The sequence below is a fragment of the Phaseolus vulgaris genome, chromosome 10, assembly GCF_051622355.1.
Source record: "Phaseolus vulgaris cultivar YP4 chromosome 10, ASM5162235v1, whole genome shotgun sequence".
Taxonomy (NCBI): domain Eukaryota; kingdom Viridiplantae; phylum Streptophyta; class Magnoliopsida; order Fabales; family Fabaceae; genus Phaseolus; species Phaseolus vulgaris.
The window spans coordinates 4,856,409-4,877,412 of NC_143507.1; the positions used below are offsets into that span (position 1 = coordinate 4,856,409).

Sequence of the window (21,004 nt, forward strand, 5' to 3'; positions counted from 1 at the left end):
AAGAGCTCTTGAAAAGTAAAGTGCAATACAACTCAAAATTTAAGCAAAAACAAGCCTAGACTCTAGATACCACATGATGTGAATGTAACAACAAGAATACATGATTCTTTGACATTCTTAGGAGCAACTTGAGTTGGTCATAAATGGCACTTTACTTAGAATTGGATCAATGTTCTAATTCAAGAACTCACCAAGACTTTGCACCAACCAAAACTCATATGGAGGTCCATATATTGTCAAATGGAATCAAACAACAAAGAAAGGAAGAACACAAATAGAAACCGAACAGAAAATGGAAAGAATGCTACTGCACCGAACAGAAATTGCAAAGCAAAGCTGGAAACTACCGAACGGAATTGAAAGAAAATGAAAGAAGAACACTTATAGAAAGGAGCTTGTTGGATTTTGAGACTTGGAGAAGCCATTCACGCCACTTGGAGCCTTGTTCCAAGATAAGTGATGGAGTGCCGCCACTTGAAGCTCACCATTGCTCACAAGATAAGGCAAAGGAAGAAGAAGACTCAAGACTCACAATTTCTCTCTAAATTTGAGTATAGTCTCTCTACTATAAAATCCAAATCTGATTTGTACAAGGGGCAGCACCTTTATTTATAGCCTATAAGGTGCTGAAATGCAAAGCCAAATGAGACTCAAATTCGGCGCCAACTAGTGCATGAAGGAAGTGTGACTTTCCTACCTAGTTTGGCACCTCCTAACTCCTATCTACACTCCCCCCTAGACTCCCTTACTACTTACACCTATTTATTACATCCGCACCCCTACTCTATAAAAGAAGAGTCATCTTATTATACTCTTGTCCCAAAGCTCTTGCCATGCTCCTAGTAATTCGTTGGGCTTGAGCCCCTTGTTGGGCTTGGACCCCTTGTTGGGTTTGGGCCTCTTGTTGGGCTTGGGCTTCATGGGCTTGAGCATCCTCTACTTGGTTTCCATCAAGTTATTATCAAAATTAACGGTTTTTTTGATATTTTTTTTTATCGAAAGTGTTTTAATTACTGAGTTTATGGTGTTATTTTTACTATTGAAGAAGCTGATAAAGTTGGTTATAATTCTTTGAGTGACTCTCACTAATGCATTTTTAAGATAGTATTGTGTTAATAGATGGAATAATTATCTTAATTTTAAAAGAATTTCTTTTAAAAAATTTCACATTAGAGAAGATAATTCGTGTGCTGAGAAGTCCTTAATTCTTAATTTATACTTTTTTTATAGACAAGATTTTGTTTAGTACAGTAGGCTATGAAGTTCGGACACTCCTCTTAAATGGTGTGTCGGTGTCCAATACTCATATGACACCTGTAGGACACGTATCTGTGAAGTGTCCAATTCAAAAAGCATTTGTTAAATTTCTGACAATTCTAGTACGATTCTAACACAATTTTAAAAAGGGAAAATACATTAATTTTCTTAAAATTCAAACTTTATTGTATAAATTGTTATTATGATTATAAAAATAAGAAACAAATTCTTGTAAACCAGTCATAAAAAACATCTTTCTGCTTCAAAAAATAATATGAAATATTCTTGTAAACATAAATCTTTATTGTCAAATTATATAATTTATAATTATATAATATATAGATCCGTGTCCCAGTGTCCTACATTTTAGAGATTTTACGTATCTCCGTGTCCGTATCAATTTCTGTGCAACATAGAGAGTAGGTTGTCTTCCAAATTATTTTTAGATTTTTTTCCATAATAATAGATTTAGTTCTTGTTTTGATTATATGAATTTTATTCTTTTACTTTTTTATTTCTTAGACTTAGTACTTCAGACTTATTTATATTGTCTTTTACTCTTTTATTTCTTTTAATAATATTTTTTCACGACAGATGATAATTGTTGAAATCCTGGATCATAGCTAAAAAGTCTACTATGACGAGCCCAACTAATTAATGATGGACATAACTAAATAAATAAAGTTTTATATTATATTTTGGTGACCTAACTACCTAAATATCTGGAAGTTCTTATATTCTTGCACACCCAACTCTAAACACCACCGACAGATAGATTTGGTTACTATCCTATAATGGCAATGGTTGGTTTTGGAGAATTCCTTTTGGCATTTCTTCTTTTCGTCTTAATCTACTACTGGAGGCTCAACAGGCACGCTCCCATCACCAACTGGCCTGTGCTTGGCATGCTACCTGGACTCTTGCTCAATTTGTCCATCATCTTCGATTATCTAACTATGCTTTTGAAACACCATAGAGGCAATTTCATGTTTGAAGGCCCTTGGCTATCAAACATGAAGATCTTCTTCACCAGCGACCCTATGAATGTGCAACACATTACAAGCACAAAGTTTGAAAACTACGGCAAGGGAGATGACTTTAGAGAGATCTTTGAAGTTCTGGGAGATGGGATTTTCAGGTCTGATTCCCAACTATGGAAGTATAATAGAAGTATTCTTCATTCAACTTTTAAGCAGGTTAGTTTTCAGTTGTTTATTCACAAAACCATAAACAACAAGATTGAGAGTTGTCTGCTTCCATTTCTCGATCATGCATGGAAACAAGGAACGGAAGTGGACCTACAAGAAGCTTTCCAAAGGTTAACCTTTGACGTCATTTGTTCCACCGTTTTAGGATTTGATCCTACTTGCCTTTCCATTGATTTCCCAGAAGTTGCATGTGAGAAAGCCTTCACTGAACTAGAGGATGCTATCTTCTACAGACATTTCACGCCAAGATGCTCATGGAAGCTGCTACAATGGCTTCAACTAGGAAAAGAGAAGAATTTAAAAGAAAGCCAGGAAATTGTTGACCAAATGTTGTATAAAGAAATCGCATCTATGTCCAAAGTGCAAGGCGAAAGCATCGGCAATAGCACACCAGAAGAGGAGCCACGATTTAGCTTGCTAGATGTTCTTATAAGTGAAGTAGGAAAGGGAAAACTCGATGACAAGTTTCTGAGAGACACAGCAATAAATCTCCTTGCAGCAGGAAGAGATACCATTAGTGCATGTCTCACATGGTTTTTCTGGTTGGTGGCAACACACCCATCTGTGGAATCTAAGATTCTGGAAGAGATCCACGAAAAATTACCGGCAAGAGAAGGTAATGGGAAGGATTTAGGTGTGGAATGGCTTAGCCAGTTAACCTACCTACATGCCGCAATAAGTGAGACATTAAGGCTTTATCCTCCAGTACCACTTGAGCACAAGTGTCCCTTAAAATCTGATATGCTTCCTAGTGGTCACTGGATTAAGTCAAATACCATGATACTATATTCTCTATACAGCATGGGAAGGGCAGAGGAAATATGGGGCGAAGATTGCTTGAAATTTAGACCAGAGAGGTGGATCTCCAATAGAGGAGGGATTATTCACATACCCTCTTACAAATTCATTGCATTCAATGCAGGACCAAGAAGTTGTTTGGGTAAAGCCATCAGCTACACCGAGATAAAGATGATTGCTGCTGCTATACTGTGGAATTATCGCATTCAATTGGTGGAAGGACAGGCTATATCCCCCAGAGTTTCCGTTGTCCTTCATATGAAACATGGCCTGAAGGTGACATTGACAAAAAGAAGCATCTGAGATCAAGTAATCTCAGTTTATAATAACTGATTGTGTTCACCTTCTACATGTAAGGTTTGTAGTAATGTTGAAATTTAATAATTTGTATTGTGTTCCCACCACAACAGCGCACTACTATTGCGGTGAAACACAAGTTTACATAACTCTTCATAATGTTTGAGACTCATGCTGTCCTTCCCAAACCGAAAGACTCCCCACAGTTTTTCCCTCCTATTATTTCGTACTGTTCTAAGTACCTAACTTAGGGGTTCAGCTTCCCTTCTCTAACCGACTAACCATTCTAACTATCGTTTATACATGCTTACCCTTTCAGTGCCTTTGACAAATTACATAACTCAACAGCATACACACATAGATCTGATCCATTCAGAGGCAATAGAAACAGAAGAAAGCAAAAGATTATCAACAAGCTACCGAAAATTTCATTTCAAATTATAGAAGTCAAAGGATTAAAAGCCAACAACAATGCCTTCCATGCTAAACACCGGTTATTGAATTGTTTATCTGAAATGACATACGCAGAAGACAAAACCAAAAGACCATATCATAATAATCAATACAATTTCTCCCATGGATACACTGCCCTTCCCCAACTCAACAATCTTGCCTATATTTTACCTCTGCCGCCACCTGCATTATTCCCTCCTGAATCCTGAACAGCTTTCTTCGCCGCTTTCTCCTGCAATGCTTTTTGCATCCCTGCACACGAAGTAAACATGATTTCAGATCAAGGCTTCAAATTGCATCATCCCTCAATATTACAACCATTTTGCAGCCACAATTGGTCGCAGCATTCGGTGATAATTTTACCAACTCTCGTAATTATTGTGGGTGCATGAATATTTGCAAATTCGTCATTTTCTAGAACACAATTCCTACAATACAAAAAATCGTTTTTCATGTAAATTTAAAGATGCAAATTGGCAATAGCATAAACAGAGAAAGCGAACAAAAACAACCTTTCCCTGCGCTGTTGAGGAGTGAAGCCATGATTCTTAAGGTGCTTGGTTTTTCCACCAGCTCTTGACTGAGCCCTTTCACGGTCTCGGTCCCTCTGGTTACCGCGTTCGCTTCAGTTAAGTCCAAACAACTGTATTGAGTGAACAAAAAACTAGTAACTTCCATGAGAATCCACTAAAAAGAAACGAAAACACAGAAAAACAAGACGACGGTCCATATCAAAGGATATGAGTCATGCTTTGAGAGATTGTTGAAAAACGAAAGGTGAAGGTAGAAACGAGGAAGACGAAACGCCCTGAACAAGGAGAAGAGCAAAGTGAATAGTGAGAGAAGAAAGTGATGAAGATGAAGATGAAGCAGAATGAGTAAAATAGCGTGAAAGTGGTGTTGGAATATGCAATGGAAGACTCTAGATGGACCATATAACTGCAAATAAAGAATAACAATTTGTGTTCTATTATAATCATAAACACTTCTAAACAATGTTTACATTTAATTTAAAAATGAATAAAAAATGAATTCAAAAAGGTAAGCAGTTGAAAACTAACTGTTTTGTCTTGTTGTAAGATATTCTATTTTAATTTGTTAGGATTGGCTGGACTTTTATTTATTTTTTTATTCAATCTAATTGATTGGGTTGGACCCCTTAAAAATGTTATTTATTAAAATAAACATTTTCAATAACTATAAGGTAACAATAATATATTTTATATCATTTTGATAATTTAATGTAATAAAAATGTGAATATGCATGTGTGAAAGTGTATGCGATTTTTTCTAGTGTTTATAATATATAAAAAAAGAGATAGAGAATAGTTCTAGTTAGTAATGTTTCCTCTAATAAGCTTGGAAGCATGAGAGAATGTATATTATTTGAGATTGATTTTTATCTATGGAATTATTGAATGAGTTCATTATATTTTCTTTGTTTTATGTTACTGAGGATATTTATATTTATCATAATTTTTTTTATCAATGAGGTTCAATTTTACCCATTAACTTTTTGAAATGAGTAAAAAAAATTATCAAAATGGCTAAATCAGATTAAAATTACACGACTTTAATTAAAATTTGGCTAGAGTGTAATTGAGTCATAATGATCTTCATAATAAAATCGTGTCACCTTATAACACAAATTACATATTTCAATAATTTTTTAAAATTTTACTAATTTTAATAATTAACATGTGAAATTGTACATGATAAAAAATCACAACTTTTTTTTTTCCTGTTTTTATGAGAATAGAACGAGACATCATTCACATGTTAACAAACATTGTGTATTCACATGTTAACAAACATTGTTTTGAGACTTTTTTTTTTTTCTTATGAAGAAGATTATTTCATTTTATTCTTCTAATAAGCACTATCTTTATCAAAGTTTCTTTTGGAATAAATATTGAATAGATGATTATCAACTTTCAAATTGAGATTTCTACATTTTTTAAAGCCAGAAATAAATACAAAATCATTTTGGTTAGGTGGGGTGTATCTCTTGGTGGTTAAACTTAAATTATTAATTAAATATAATTACTATTTTATAAAATGAGTCTACTTATAACTTTACCGAAAAATTTAAAAACTCTATTTTCTACCAACTAATATTTTAACAAATAAATCACACATGATAATTCACAATAAGTTAGACTACTTATTTTCAAAATAAACTTTGTTTCTCCCAAACTAAATATTTTCTATGCACATGCTTAAAAATGTTGAACCAAGAAAATCATGTTACTAATTCATTTTAGTTCACTCTTGATAATTTATTATTTGAAAAACTTTTTTACGGATAAGAATTGAACAACATACTTAATATATTATTTAATTTCATATTTTATCATTAAGGTTGTCAATTAAAAATATTATAGTTTAGCATCGATTATTTCTTAACTATTATTACTAAATACAATCTTATAAACACTAAAAAACATTAGAGAAATTACAGCAATTGTTATCAAGTTAAATAGTTAGTCCACACATATATTTTCTTTGTGGTCACCACTTTCTATGGGGCATTTTGTTTTGTTTCCCTTCCGAAAGACAAACTTAGGTGAGTATCCACTTTGGTCACAATCTCACTTCACTGTGACTTGGTCCAACTTTCCTTTTTTTTTTCTTTTTCATAAAATTAGTATTACATAAATCAATAGTCAAAATTTTAAAACCAAAGTATATAATCAACCTAATAAATATCTCAACACTTGTAAATTTATTGCTTCTAAAACAAAATATTTTCTTTATGTATAATACCTCAAATATGTTGGTACACATATTTTTTTTATCATCAATCATTATTTTAATATGCAATAATGAGTTTTAGAATTTGGTCTCACTATATGACATGCATATTGTTTCCGAGAAGCTTCAATCACCCCTCCTCCAAAAATTATTACTTTAAAAACAACATAAAACCATGGTCTAAAGCATAAACACCGTGTCCTGAAGTTTAGACAACTATTTTTAGTCGTGGTCGAGGTGAGCGCGACTGTTTGTAATAGGTCACGATTTTTATAAAGATAATAATTTTAAAATCGTTGTCTAAAATATTTATGACAACCACAATTTTAAAAACGTTGCTTGAAGTATTGACAAAAACAACAATGCATTCTTTTTAATTTTAGAGGAATTACTCATACAAAAGTTCAGGATGGAAAGAATAAGTATTGAAGGATAATGTGTATTAAAATAGAAGTTGACCTAACAAGAAATCTTACATATTTCATTGGATGTGTTCAAACTACATAATCAAAATGTTTGTCTTAAAGTATAATGATAATGATCAAGTCTTCAAAATTAAAATTAGTTAAAAAACATAATGTATTGTTTCTTTACTACATATCAATAAGTTCATTCTTCTTCAAGATTGTCTTCATAGTATTTGATGAGCATATATTTATTCACATTCACTAGCCTTAATCATAGATTATTGGACTATAATAATAAATAAATCCATTGTTTTAATTAATATTCTTATAATTGGGTTTATTTCGGCCTTAACTATTATCTTTGGTAATTTTGTGTTTGTAGGGTAAATGATCTGAAGCATCTACCTTTGTGAATGGGCCAAACATGCAAAAGTCCAAGTTGCTTCTTTGAATCAAAACAGAAAACAAATTATGAGGAGAAGAAAGAGAAAATAAAAGCTACAAGATTCCAGAAACAAAATAGGAAGCAAATCTTCTGCAAAATAAAAAGAATTATGCAAAGTGGAAACTGTTTACAAAATCTAAACTGCAATATTTTCCCAAGATCCTTGGAGCAGAAAAAACCTATAAAAGGACACAAGCATCAAGTAGAAAGGGAGAGAGCTTCATAGGGTTTTCTTCTTAGTAATTCTTTTGTTTTGCCTCCGCATGAAGGCTAAATCTTTTTGGTTGATTCCTTTGTAATTTCCCATTTAGTTCTAAGGTTTTGTTCAATAAAAGTTTCGATTTTTAAGTTTCTATAGCAGTTGTTTTTATTGTCTAATCTCCTGGAAAACTAGTTTCTGTGAGAGGTTGTACTTGAACGCCTGATTGAGAGTCTTCCTTGTCTTAAACTTTGGTTTCGTAGTTAGTTCTCATCGTTCTAATTAATTTCTTGGGCGCATGATTCAAGAGAGATGAGGTAAGCATTCCCATGGAGTATACGCATGGAACAACATGAGTATTGATTAAACCAGTAGACACATGTTTTACTAGTAGTGAGTTTCAGTTGAATTAGATTGGCGCATGTTCAATCTGGTTTAACTCTGTTGGAGGATTGAGAAAAGATTAATCTTTAGAATACCTGTGAAGAATTCAATGGTGGAAGAACTTGGGATCAACCGCTTTTTATTTGTTATTTCAAATCTCTTTTGTATTTTCTGCACAACTATTTCAACCCCTTATTTTTATTATTATTGTTATTACTAACTTTTCATTTCGTGTAGATAGATTTTGAATTCGATTAACTGAATCACTATTGGATTCGTTGGGAGACGACTTGGGATCATCTGACCACAATTATACTATCATCTCTCTAGTGTTAAAAAGTCTACGCTAAAATCATATTAATTTGACAGCAAAACGACAGCTATCAGTATTCATTACCTTCAAGCTGCAAAAAATACATAAATATATACTAATTAAATATAATTCAAACAAAATAAATATAACAACTACAAAAATATAATTGTATAAATAATCAATAACATATATTAAAATATATATTAATTTAATCAAAATTTAAATATTATTAGTGATGTAAAATCATAAAACAATTTTCCTAAATAGTCTAGATAAAAGTTACTTATATCATTCATGGCTAACTATATATTCATATTTTGCTTATATATATAATTAATAAATAAATACAAAATTTAAATTATTATAAAATTTCACTTTTAAGTATTACGATGTAGTTAACTTTTTATTTTGTACATTACACATGCAATGTTGAAAGGTCATTAATGATTGACATAAGCATACTAAAATCTATGATGAAAATTTTATACATAAAGTATTTATACAATTTAATATACTTGTTTTTAAATAACTATTAGTGATTATAATTAAACCAGTTTGACTAATTAACCAGTTTTGTTCCAACTCACCCTCCATTAAAAAATTATAAGAGATTATTCCATTAGTTATAAAGACACTAGTGAAAATAACTCATTCACAACACTAAATATATCTCTAAAAATATCATAAAATAAGATTTGAGACTTATTTTTAGATTTTATATATAGATATAAAAATTTAATATATTATAATTAGTAATTCTAAAAATATAAACCTTACAAGTTAAGGTTTCCAACTCACCATCCAATTCCATAATTTGGGACCATTATGGCTTTTGGAAAAAACAAGGTGTAGTAGAGGATTTGGAAAAAAAAAGGCACGACAAAGTGAGTATGAGAAAGTGAGAAGGTGAGGGAGAACGTAGTGAAAAGGTGAGAAGTGAGGGAGAACGCGGTGAAAAGGTCAGAAGTGAGGAAGAACAGGCGGTGAGAAGGTGAGAAATTCGTAAGAATGCAAGATGAGGAGTGAGAGGGAGACCTGAGGTGGGTTTTTAGGTCACGGGAGAGGGAAGAAGAAAAAAATTTACCATAAAATGGAATTTTGTTTATATTTTATTTTAGTTTTTTTTTAATCCAAAAGGTCACACATAAATAACCGTGGCTTAAAGTGTTAACGCTTTTATAACCATGACCTAAAGTATCAACGCTTTTATGACAGTGGTCTCTTATATATTTTAAGTCACTTTGCTAAATCTATGATCTTTACTATGTTTAAGTAACACTTTTATACCCGTGTATTTTAGCGTTGTCTAAAATAAAAAATATTGTAATGTTCGTACTAACTGAATCATGAATCGAGATCCTTAAGTTAACATGTCTCTCCATATCATCTTGACCTTAAAACCAAGTATATGTGTAATCCAAAATCTAATTAAGTATGATGTAGGGTCCAAAACTAAATCAGAAAATCAGCTCTTTGTCAAAGGAAAACAAGATTATCATTCAAACTCTTGATGAATTATGAAGGAAAAAAAAGTGTTTGATTGTGGATAATGTTTTCTTTTTAACATGGATGAGTTGGAACGTTTTAAAAAATATACTAATTCTCACCGCTAATGGCGCATTAAGAAATTTTAAGGAAACTAATCAAGGTCATTACGACTAATGCATTAATTTATTTATGAGTCTAGAAAATTGCAGAATAAAAATTAGTTTTGGAATTGTCTATTTGATTGTTTGAAAGAAAATTCCTATTTTCTTAGTTTGACTTGCAAAGTATTTTATGTCAGAAAAAAGGACAACTGTTATGTGCAGAAATCTGGTCATTATCTAGGAAGGATGACTTTTATTTATTTATTTATTTTTTATTTATTATTAAAGCCCAGTGAAAACACATGCATTTATTTAAAAGATTATATGAAAGAAGTTAAAGGGTGACTTATTTTTCTCTTTTTCCGTCAATTATTAACTTTTTTTACTGCACTGTTGATGGTAGACTAATTAAATTACTATATGCAATTGAAAAGTAGGAATGCAAATGATGAGAAGGATTGAGTGGAAATTAATCCAAATTAAATCTGATTTGGTTAATTACTTGATTTTTATTTACTTTTTCTTTTTAACCAATCTACCTAACTCAGTTATAATGGAATTTATTCATAATTGGATATAGTTAGATGGGATAGACCGACTAATTAAAAAAAATACATTTTTAACGGTTTAAAAATTCTCCAAAATTAATATTTTAAATATTTTTTAATTCTTATAAATAAATAGTTATTATAATAAAATCATTAAATTATAAAGTTCATAAATTATTAATTCTTGATTAAGTTAAATATTATTTTATAAAATAAAAAACTATTAGTATTTGAAATAGTATTTATTATTAAACAAAATTTATAAACTAATTTTTATATTAATAATAATAATTTAATATTTAGTTTATAAAATTTTATTAACAATATAACTATTTTAAATATTAATTGTATTTTAGTTTATAAAATAATATTCAACTTAATCTATATATAATAATTAATTATTTTTTCTTTAAAATTAGTTTTCTTATAGTGAGTTATAACGTATACCCACTAATATTCTAAATACTATAATATTAAAAAAATAAGAAGAAACTAATATTTAACTTTATTCTCTTATTCAACACTTGAAATTGAAATGGGGAGGTTTCCAGCATTCATGGTATATTATTGAAATATTTAGTTGTTTGAATAAAAGTAATAGCTTTTCTATACTTAGAATAAATTTGTCTAAAGAAAAATAAATTTGGAATTTTTTATTGTCATTTTGTTCATAAGAGAATATATTTTTTTTAAAATTTATTTTTTTCCTTTGTTTGTACCTTAGATAGTTTATTCTAACCTCTAAACGAGAAAAAAAAAAACTAAGAGGATATTTCCATATAAAATCGTATACTATTTTCTTTTTATATTTTTGTCTTCTTTAAGAGTCCTTTCTTGATTTAATGAAAATCTTCCTCTAACGGTTTAGTATTGTATATTATCAGAACTCCATTAGAAACCAATCTTTGGACTTTTCTCTCCATTTCTTTGGTTTTGATAATGTTTCTTGTAGTCAATCCTTCTTATGTTGGTACTTTTTGATTCATGATCTCATTAGTGTGCATAAAATGTTTTCATCAAAATGTTTACTACATCAACCTAAATATATTTTGACAAATCAATTTCCGTCCAAAGAATAATTTTTTCTTCAAATAACACTATTTTGTTGTGGTGTTTTAGGGGCTAAGAATTTATGTGAAATGTCATTTTATTCACCAAAGCTATCAAAAGACTCATTTTTAAATTTACTAGCATGATCGCTTCTCAAATATTTTATTTTAAGCTCTTTCAAATTTTAGGTAAGTTTGGAAATTTTTCTAAAAGATTTAAATACATCACCTTTAGAAGCATGAAATAGAGTTTGTGTGTATTTGAGTAATCATCTACTACTACTAAAGCATAGTAATTGCCACCTTAACTTTTTGTTCTTAGGGGACCAAATAAATTCATATGAATAAGTTCCAATGTTTTTTGGGTTGAAATCTCTTTCTTTGGTTTGTTTTCCCATTTTACAAGCATCACAAATCTTGTATTTTTTAAATAAGTTTTGGCAAAACACTTACTTATTCTTTAAATACGAGTTTACTTAGGTGATGCATAGGAATATGTAAAAGTCTTCAATGCAACAACCATGAACTTTCTTCCTTGGACAACAACACAATTCATTGTCAGATTATGCATGATCGAAGTCTAGCAATAACTTTATAATGTTTTTTTTTTCTTATCAATACCACTTGACAAGGATTTTGATGATGAATGTAATAGTATACCTTCAAAGTTACATTTATACCTTTCTCACAAAGTTGGCTAATGCTTAAAAGTTTGTTGTTTGATAGAGGAGGTGTTACCAACATCTCCAACACCTAAAGTCTTCCTTATTTTATTGTCTCCCTAGGTCAGATAATCATCATCTTTATAAGTAATATTTAGGGATTTCTTATCACTAGTCAGGTTTCTTGGCTTCCGAGCGAACATACACAATAACCATGTTAAAAACATGTAGAATACACTAGAAGAGAGGGTTAAATTATCTATAGAAACTTTTTGAAGATTCTTGAAATCAAAGTATATAATGAAATACAATCAAACACAATTTTAACTTCACAGAAATACTATGAAGATGTTTTCACAAAACCAGTGTCTAATGAAGATAGTCATATGCAGTTTTAAGTTAACAAACACACTATCAAAATGGTTCTCATTCTTTGGTTAGTTATAGGTCAACAATATGCCATTTAAAGAGATCATAGTAAAGATAGATTTGTGCTTAATTTTTCTATATTGGTTCATTTGTAAATCCAAACCACATATAGTTTTTTTATCAACTAGATCAAGGTCCACTAGGAAAATTATTGCTACAAAGTAAGAGGCGAACATTCTTTAGACCCTAACTATTCTTGACTAAAACTGAGTATTATTTGGACCACAACCACTTCTGAATAAGAGTAAGTATTCTTTGGAATGAAACCACTTCTGGCTATGACTGAATATTTTTTGCAATACAACCATTCCTAGCTGAGAATGAGTATTTTTTGGAACACAACCACTCATGGCCAAGACTCTTGGTTACAAAGAGAGAGTGTTAAAAAAAGCACAGGTTAACTCACTAAAAGAGGTGTTGTGTATTACAATGTATAAAATATGAAGTTCAATATTTTAACACAAACATTGTTCTATGAGAGAGAGAGAGAGAGAGAGAGAGAGAGAGAGAGGTTTCTAAAGGAGTTATTGAAAATCGTTTTATAACCTTGAGTCATTTAAGATAATATTCTTTTTCATGTCACTTTTTGTCCATTTTATGTGTAAAGATGCATTAAATGTTCTTCATGAAACATTGATTACATATCTCTTCTTAAAGCAACAACCTGATGCCCCACATAACTTATTAAACCTAGGTTAGATAAATTTTATCCAAATTGGAGTAAAAGGTAGGACCGTACATGGTTAATGGTCTAAGCATAGGTCATGTTTTGTCTTTTTAGAAAGTTGTTAGCTTGGAGCAACATTGTCATGTCTTTCAAGAGACCTTTGATGTAGACAAGTCTTTGTTATATCCTCTTATAAGATCATTAAGATGAACATTCTCTAAAAAATTATAATATTATAATTGTACCATGTGTTGCAAACAACAAGACAACGAAAAAACATTGAAAAATAGATGATGGAGATCTCCTTGGCTTCATGCAATGTTCTTCGGTGCCAATGGAATAGGAGATGAATTGGTAGCGAAAATGATGTGTAATTGCATGAGCAAAGAGGCACAACAATGGAGATTGGAATGTAATGAAGAGGTTAGGCCAACTTTATGCACAATCCTTTTACTAGAGCACTCACAAGTGATAACAAAGAATTGAGAGACTTGGAAGAGGAATGGAAAACCATTTTGGCAACAATTCTATACTCAAATTGAAGTCTGAATTTTACATAGGTAGGCACTCTTATTTATAGTGCTTTAGTCACCTACACTTGTGCCAAATTAGGCTTGACAAAGAATAGTTGGAAGTCATATAATGATAGGTAAAAAAAATCCTAACTAATATATAACCCAATATCACTCATTTGTATTCATTTACTCATCTGGTTTAGCTGAAAATCTACGTTTTGAGTCTTATAGCTTTAATTGATAATTTTATTGACACTTATGTAAAAGTTGTAAAATGTGGATATTCAACCTGCACATCTAGCTACTTGTAGAAGCTAGTGGTCTCAGTCAATTAATATTTACTAGTTTTATTGCTTAATTATAAAAATAATTAGTCTTTATCATTGCTTCTAAGAAATTACAAAAAAAGTAAATAAAACAGTTAAAAATGTAATTAATGAATAAATAGAGAATGCAAAGTTTGACCAACAAGCTGAATCAGTGGGGGATTAGGTTGAAAAGATTACGATTTTGTCACGACATTGAATTTTCTTACGTTATGCATGCACATTAATAATATCCTATTTTTTCCTTTTAAAAGAAAAATCAAAAGGGCAATCTCCTAGTGCTGCTTACCAACATGGTACACATCCACGAAAAGAAAATTTTCAATTGGTGTAAATAAATTTTTGGTTCTTCTTTAATTTATACATTATGTTTATGGTGGTACTCCATAAAAAGAATTCTCATTTTTTTATCCTCTATTATTTTTATTTATGTTTTCATCCCAACCTTTTATTAGCAATTATTAAATAATCACAACTAAATAAGAACTATACATATAGTTTTTATTTTGTATGATTAGAGTCATGCATTTGTAGGTATATAATATGGCAGATGATTACTATATCATGCTGCTTAATCTCACATGCTATTATTTTGCAAATGATTTGAATTTAGTAAATGATGTGATTTAATACATATGAATAGTATTATATGTATTGCCGACATGTGCATGTGTTTTTGTGTTATTGTTAATATCAAATTATATTTAACATTGATTACATGATATGTAATATTGATTATCGATTTTATTGTGTCTTTAAGATATGGTTACTTACTTTTGATACTAGCAAATTGAAAGTATTAGAAGAAAAACAATATTTTGTTGTCTTGGTTTGGACTGTGACTCTAAAGTAATTCTATTGCTTTAAAAGTAAGGTTAGTGAGTATTCTAATTAAAATGATGATTTCATAAACATATATGCAGTATTTGGAAAGTTTAGGTTCTTCCTCTAAGAACAAAAAATGTAAAAGTTAGAGTCAATCGAGTTTTAAAATTTTAAAATATTTTTCTTTTATCATTTTTCATTTGTTTTAGAATTTATGTGCATTAAAAAAATAACCCATTAAAAAAAACAATCCATTTAAAAAATCACAAAAAATGGAATTAGTGGGGGTTTGGAAACCCCATGTAAGTAACGAAGGTTTTGAAAACCTCTGGAAGTAACAAGGATTTACAGAATCGTTGGTAATCCGTTAACGATGTTGGATCTTCAAGGGAAAAAACAAACCGCGGGTAACGCACTTAGCAAAATTAAAACCGCCGAAAGTGCTAAATATAACCACCATTAGAAATAGTTTTTCTTCTAGTGACACCACCTTATACAATGTATTAAATGGTAGATGTTGCGACGATATTCGAGTAAAATCGACATCTTATACTTTGTGACAATAAGATCTATGACGCTATATGAAATTGTTACACACATATATAATGTCATTTGTGAGCAACAATATATACAATAATAACTTCCCTTACAAATACAATTTTTTGTAGTGACTAATATAGATGCAAATATTTTGTTTAATATTTACTTTTTATTCAAGCACAAAACAAGATTTGTCATTCTCTAACCCTAAAATAATATTTGGTTTCTTTTCCATAGTCAATCTCAAACCAATATTTCCTTAACCATGTTGTTGGTAGGTTTGAGGTTGTATCCTCCTTCACTATTCCCATAACACCATTTTTTAATGGTTTCTATGACTGAAACATGTTTTAAGATGTGAGATTTTAATGAATAGTAAATAATTCCTTTTTTTATATTTGAAGATAGTACAATTCAATATTTAAATCAATATCATTTCAATTTTAGTGGGCTAGTGCATGTTGAGAGAGAAACCTAGGGATGTTAATTCACTAAAAAAGTATTGCATTTATCTACAACAAAAATATATGTTGTTGTTATTATTATTATTAATAATGTTATATTTATTAACAATCTATTGTTACGAATCAAACCCATGTTCTAGGAATAGACATAAAATCTATTATCATTATACTTGACAAATTTTGTTATAATATTATGATTATTATTATTATTTCATGGATAATAATCGTATGTAATACTAAATTTATCTATGAATGGATAATAATTCATATGTAATGCTGAATTGACCTATAGATATGTAACTATGAGTAATAACAATATTACTAATATTAATAATAACAATATTAATAATAATTTAAATAAAAATATTATTATTATTATTAATATAATATTATTAGTATTATCAATAATAATATTATTATTATTATTAATGTTATTATTATTACTATTAATATTAATATTAATATTATTAATCTATAGATATATAATAATCTAAAAGTAAGACTGAATTTACCTATAAATTTGTATTTTTATATGCAGTGCTATTAGTGGATAATTTACCTATCTGTATTCGTGAATAATAATCCGTAGTATCACTAAGTAAATTTAAAATTTCTTAAAAGGATTCCAAAAATAACATGTTATCGGTGTACTAAGTCTTTTCCTAAAACAAAAACATAGTCGTTTCATACACATAATAATAGGTACGATGAACATAAGAAGAAAATCACTAAATGTTGATGTTACGTTTATTTTTCTTACAATGAAAATAAGACACCTAGAATTCCAAGAATATACACTCGGTATACGTAGAACCCGTAGACATAAACTTATGAAGTTTATTGTTTGGTAAAAGTTCCTCCCACTATTAAATAGTAGAATATTTTCCTCACGCACTTTTCTTCATAGTTCCAGCACCACATCTGTTAATCCAAAAAAAAACCAGGGTTAATCCAATATTTGGTTCATGTACCACAAAGGTTGGTCTAGGTGATTTTTTTCATAAATATTTCATTTAAGAAGTGAGTTTATTAATATTTCTTTTTTCTTATTATAATATTCTCTTGAAATGTTATGGAAAAAAATTCTCATAGTAAATACAAATTGGCTTACATTCAGAATCTGTGGTGATCCAGTTTTCTTTTCTGCAAGTGCTGTTGCGAGGAATGCAAATTTGTGAATGTGAGATCTTGGTTTGAACATTTTCAGAAAAAGTAGCTAGTGAGAGGACAGAAGGAGTATCCACATCCCAGATGAAACTAATCTTCGGTGATTCACTGCTTCCTCTCTCATCTTCTGCAAATGCTATGTTTTGTAGGACCTGCTATCAAAATTTCATGATGTTCACTAATTAAATCACTCGATCATACTATATTCAACCCAGCAATTTCATAGTCGAAAGTGTCATTAGCAAATTCTCATTAAAAATTTCAGTTTAGATACTAATAATTCTATAATAAATGAATGACCATATATATTCAGAGAGTTGATAATGCTTCTGAGTTATTTTTCAGAAAAATGATAACCCTTTCAAATATATTGGTATAGTTTACACTCATACACAATTATTTTTCACTTTTCATATGAAAATAACAATGAAACTATAATAATGACTCCAATAAACTTATTTAGTAGGCAAAACAAACTGGTTTCTTTCTTTAATGAGTTGAGAGTGAAAGGGTTCTAAATTTTACCTTATGTTCATAAAATTCTTCTATTTTGTCTTCTTTTGTTGAAGCAACTCTTCTAAGTAACTCTTTCATTCTTGAAACGGACTTCTTTCTATTATTACCTTTAGTTGGATGCTTTGCTTCTGCATTGAAATAATATTTATCATTTGTTTTAGTTGTTTTGGAGAATGATTCCTCAGAAATGGGCAAAACCTTGTTTCCTACATGAACAACAAAATCTGCCCTCTCAGTAATTCCTACTGCCCCAGATAACTCTTCTCTCTTCATATTCACAGATCGGATAAAACTCCTTCTTCTTTTCAAGTTTCTGTTTATGTTGAGGGTTCTGTAAAAACAAGCCTTTGGAATGTCTTTTCCACACATAAAAATAAACAGCTTCAAGTTCTTGCTGCCAACCTTCCTCATTTCTATTCCCTTTGTTCCTCGATCCACCCTATGATGCCTAAGTGCAATTATATCTTTTCCTTTACCCTTTTTGTCTGAAAAAACATCACAAAAAACACTCATCACTTTTCTGATACAACCTTTTCATGCTATTTTGAACTTTACACCCCAGAGAAATGGCTTAAATAAGGTTTTGTAACTGGAAAAAGTCACCACCAAAATGAATTTTTTGTGAAAATTAAAGAATAAATGACTAACTTGTTTTCTGAACCAGTTTAGTTTTAAGAAAAGAAAAAATCAATTTGTTCTCTATCAAACTTTATACTTTTTAAATGTTAATCCTTATATATTTTAACAAAAGCTACACTTTTTAGTCCTAAGGAGAAATTAAAACTACATCACTTTTAATAAACTTAAGAATTAAAAACATATAGTTTTTTTATACAAAGATTACAACTAATATTTCACCCATAAATGAAAGTTACAAGAATGGTTATTACCTCTTATGATTGTTTTCAAGTTGCTGTTCCCCCCTATTTGATGATCATTTTGCCCTTTAGAGACCCATTGAAGAAGCTGTTACAGAACATATAAACTTTGATGTAAATAATGCATGTATATTATTCATGATTCCACCATATGCTAAATATATCAATACACAAACAAAGCATGTACCTGCATGTTGCTACCAGCATACACTACTTATAGTGTTCTTTGAGTGAGGGACTTTTCTGTGCTGCTAGTCTTTGAGGTGAGACAAAAAATAAATTGTAATGGCAATGATTTGAAGGAATGTGGTGTGACAAAGTGGTTGTGAGTGAGGAATGTTTGGTGAGGATTTTGATTAACATGAACCCTTTAAATATAGTTATATTTTGCATGATCGAGTGGTGTGTGTGAAGGAAAAATGACTTGATTTGATTAGAATGTTTCAGCTTATGTGGCCTGCTTCATAGCCAAACATTTGTATGTTGGTGATGTGAAGAACCTCAACTAACATGAATTGAAGACACATAAATAGAGTTTGTACTCTTTTGTAAGAAAAAGAAATTAAATAATCCACTAGTTTGGTGGATATGTATAATTTTGATTCCTGCAAAATTTTAATTACAGATTTCACTACATCTGTTTTTCAAAATTAATTTTGATCTATTGTTTGTTTAATTATAATGTATTTGCTAATAAAAAATACAAATGCATTCATCTAAAAAATAATATTTATTAAAGTTCATTGTTAAATTTTATTGTTATCTTACATGAATAAATAATTGAAACTAATATTATTTACAAAAATATAATATTTTCTGTTAGCCATTAGAACATATTAATAGTATCTAAAACTTTTAATTTTGAAACAGATTAAAAAAAATGTGAAACTAAAACTTTATACGCATACAATTTTAATTTAAATCGAAAAAAATTATATAAAGAGAAAAATATAATATGAAATAGTTATAGGATGAAAAGAGATATAAAAAAACTAATTTTGTAAAATATATTTTGTACATATATATATATATATATATATATGCTTCATATAGGTTTTCAATTTACTTAACCCACGTACGATTATTTTAACTTTTTCCAGAATTTATACATTTGTGATATTTAAAATAGACTTTGGCATAATATTATATAAGAAATAAAAAAATAAAAATTTTCATTACTAGAAAATTATTATATGAAAACCAATTTTAAAGACAAAAATAACTGGTTGCTATATTGACTAAATTAGATATTATTTTAGATATAACTAATTGGTATCTGAATTAGTTTCTATTATTAATAAATAATTTTTAAATTGGTATCTAATTAGCTATACCAAGGTTGTAGTTACCAATTATTTAAATTCTAAAGTTGGTTTAGAGTCAAACGCCGTCCATCAAAATGTAGTGATACTTTTGAAATCAAAATGAACATATAGATGACAGTTTATGGTAAAAGCGTCGTTTATGGTTATGACTGAACACATAGACTGCGGTTCCTATCAAGAACCGTCGTTTGTGAGCCTCACATAGACTGTGGTTTTATGATAACAACATTCTATTTTCTTTTTATTTTACCCTGACCAGAGTCCGTCATACTTACGCTTTCATCACTTCCATTTTTGTTCTCTCTCACGCTCTCGTATTCCCTGCACCTTTCTTCTCTGCACTTTGCTTCACTGCACGCTTTCCTCGTGCTCTTTGTAAGTTCTTCCTCCATTGTATTGGTTGTATGTTGTTCCTTCATTGCTCCATTGCTAATCTTTTTTTAGGTTCTCTACTATCCAGGGAGTATAGAGTGTGTTTTGATGTCTTCCATCTTGCTTCTCCGTCTCGCCACCACTACCCACCACCACCAAGTTGGTGAGGTTTTTTTATTTTTATTGTTAAATATTTTTTTATTTTTGATATTTTTTATGATTATGTTAATTTTTTATTTTTTTAGTTTTTCATGAGTATGTTTTATAAAAAGGTTTTATAATTATTATTAATTTATATTATTTTTTCATGAGTATGTTAAATTGGATATTTAGGTTAGAATTATAAATTAGTTAGATTATTACAGTAAAAAAATTTAATAAGTAATGAAAAATCACGACGAGCTCAACCATAGACAGAGACAAGTCGAGTGACCATGGAAAGAGGCAAGGTAAGCGACAACGAACGCGATGAATAACCACAACACAACGACCTCAACCATCGCGTGAATCCTAATCTAAACTCGCCAACTCATTCGCAAAGGGGTCTGTGTTAATGCAGCACGTTAGTGGTTGGTAAGAGGGCCCTTGGAGTGAGGCTCAAGATGCAATCAAATATA

General features: G+C 29.8%; 3 protein-coding genes across 4 annotated transcripts; 1 reads left to right on the plus strand and 2 right to left on the minus strand.

Annotated features, from left to right (window-relative positions):
• Positions 1–1,935: 1,935 nt before the first annotated feature.
• On the plus strand, positions 1,936–3,748 carry LOC137819744 (alkane hydroxylase MAH1). Its single transcript, XM_068623712.1, has one exon. The coding sequence runs from the start codon at positions 2,052–2,054 to the stop codon at positions 3,564–3,566; it is 1,515 nt and encodes a 504-aa protein (XP_068479813.1). The 5' UTR covers positions 1,936–2,051; the 3' UTR covers positions 3,567–3,748.
• A 216-nt stretch (positions 3,749–3,964) lies between these two features.
• Positions 3,965–4,966, minus strand: LOC137819749 (uncharacterized). The gene is made up of 4 exons (XM_068623722.2): positions 4,756–4,966; positions 4,526–4,631; positions 4,332–4,441; positions 3,965–4,265 (listed from the first exon to the last, which is right to left on the minus strand). Exons 1-4 carry the CDS (start codon positions 4,946–4,948, stop codon positions 4,174–4,176), a joined length of 501 nt encoding a protein of 166 aa, XP_068479823.1. The 5' UTR covers positions 4,949–4,966; the 3' UTR covers positions 3,965–4,173.
• An 11,861-nt stretch (positions 4,967–16,827) lies between these two features.
• On the minus strand, positions 16,828–19,035 carry LOC137819748 (uncharacterized). Of its 2 annotated transcripts, none has more exons than XM_068623720.2 (5): positions 18,878–19,035; positions 18,703–18,778; positions 17,822–18,297; positions 17,241–17,448; positions 16,828–17,050 (listed from the first exon to the last, which is right to left on the minus strand). In XM_068623720.2, exons 1-5 carry the CDS (start codon positions 18,881–18,883, stop codon positions 17,031–17,033), a joined length of 786 nt encoding a protein of 261 aa, XP_068479821.1. In that variant the 5' UTR covers positions 18,884–19,035; the 3' UTR covers positions 16,828–17,030. The 2 variants fall into 2 exon arrangements, with proteins under 2 accessions (XP_068479821.1, XP_068479820.1); XM_068623719.2 differs by having other exon boundaries at positions 17,241–17,451.
• Between the last annotated feature and the right edge of the window lie 1,969 nt (positions 19,036–21,004).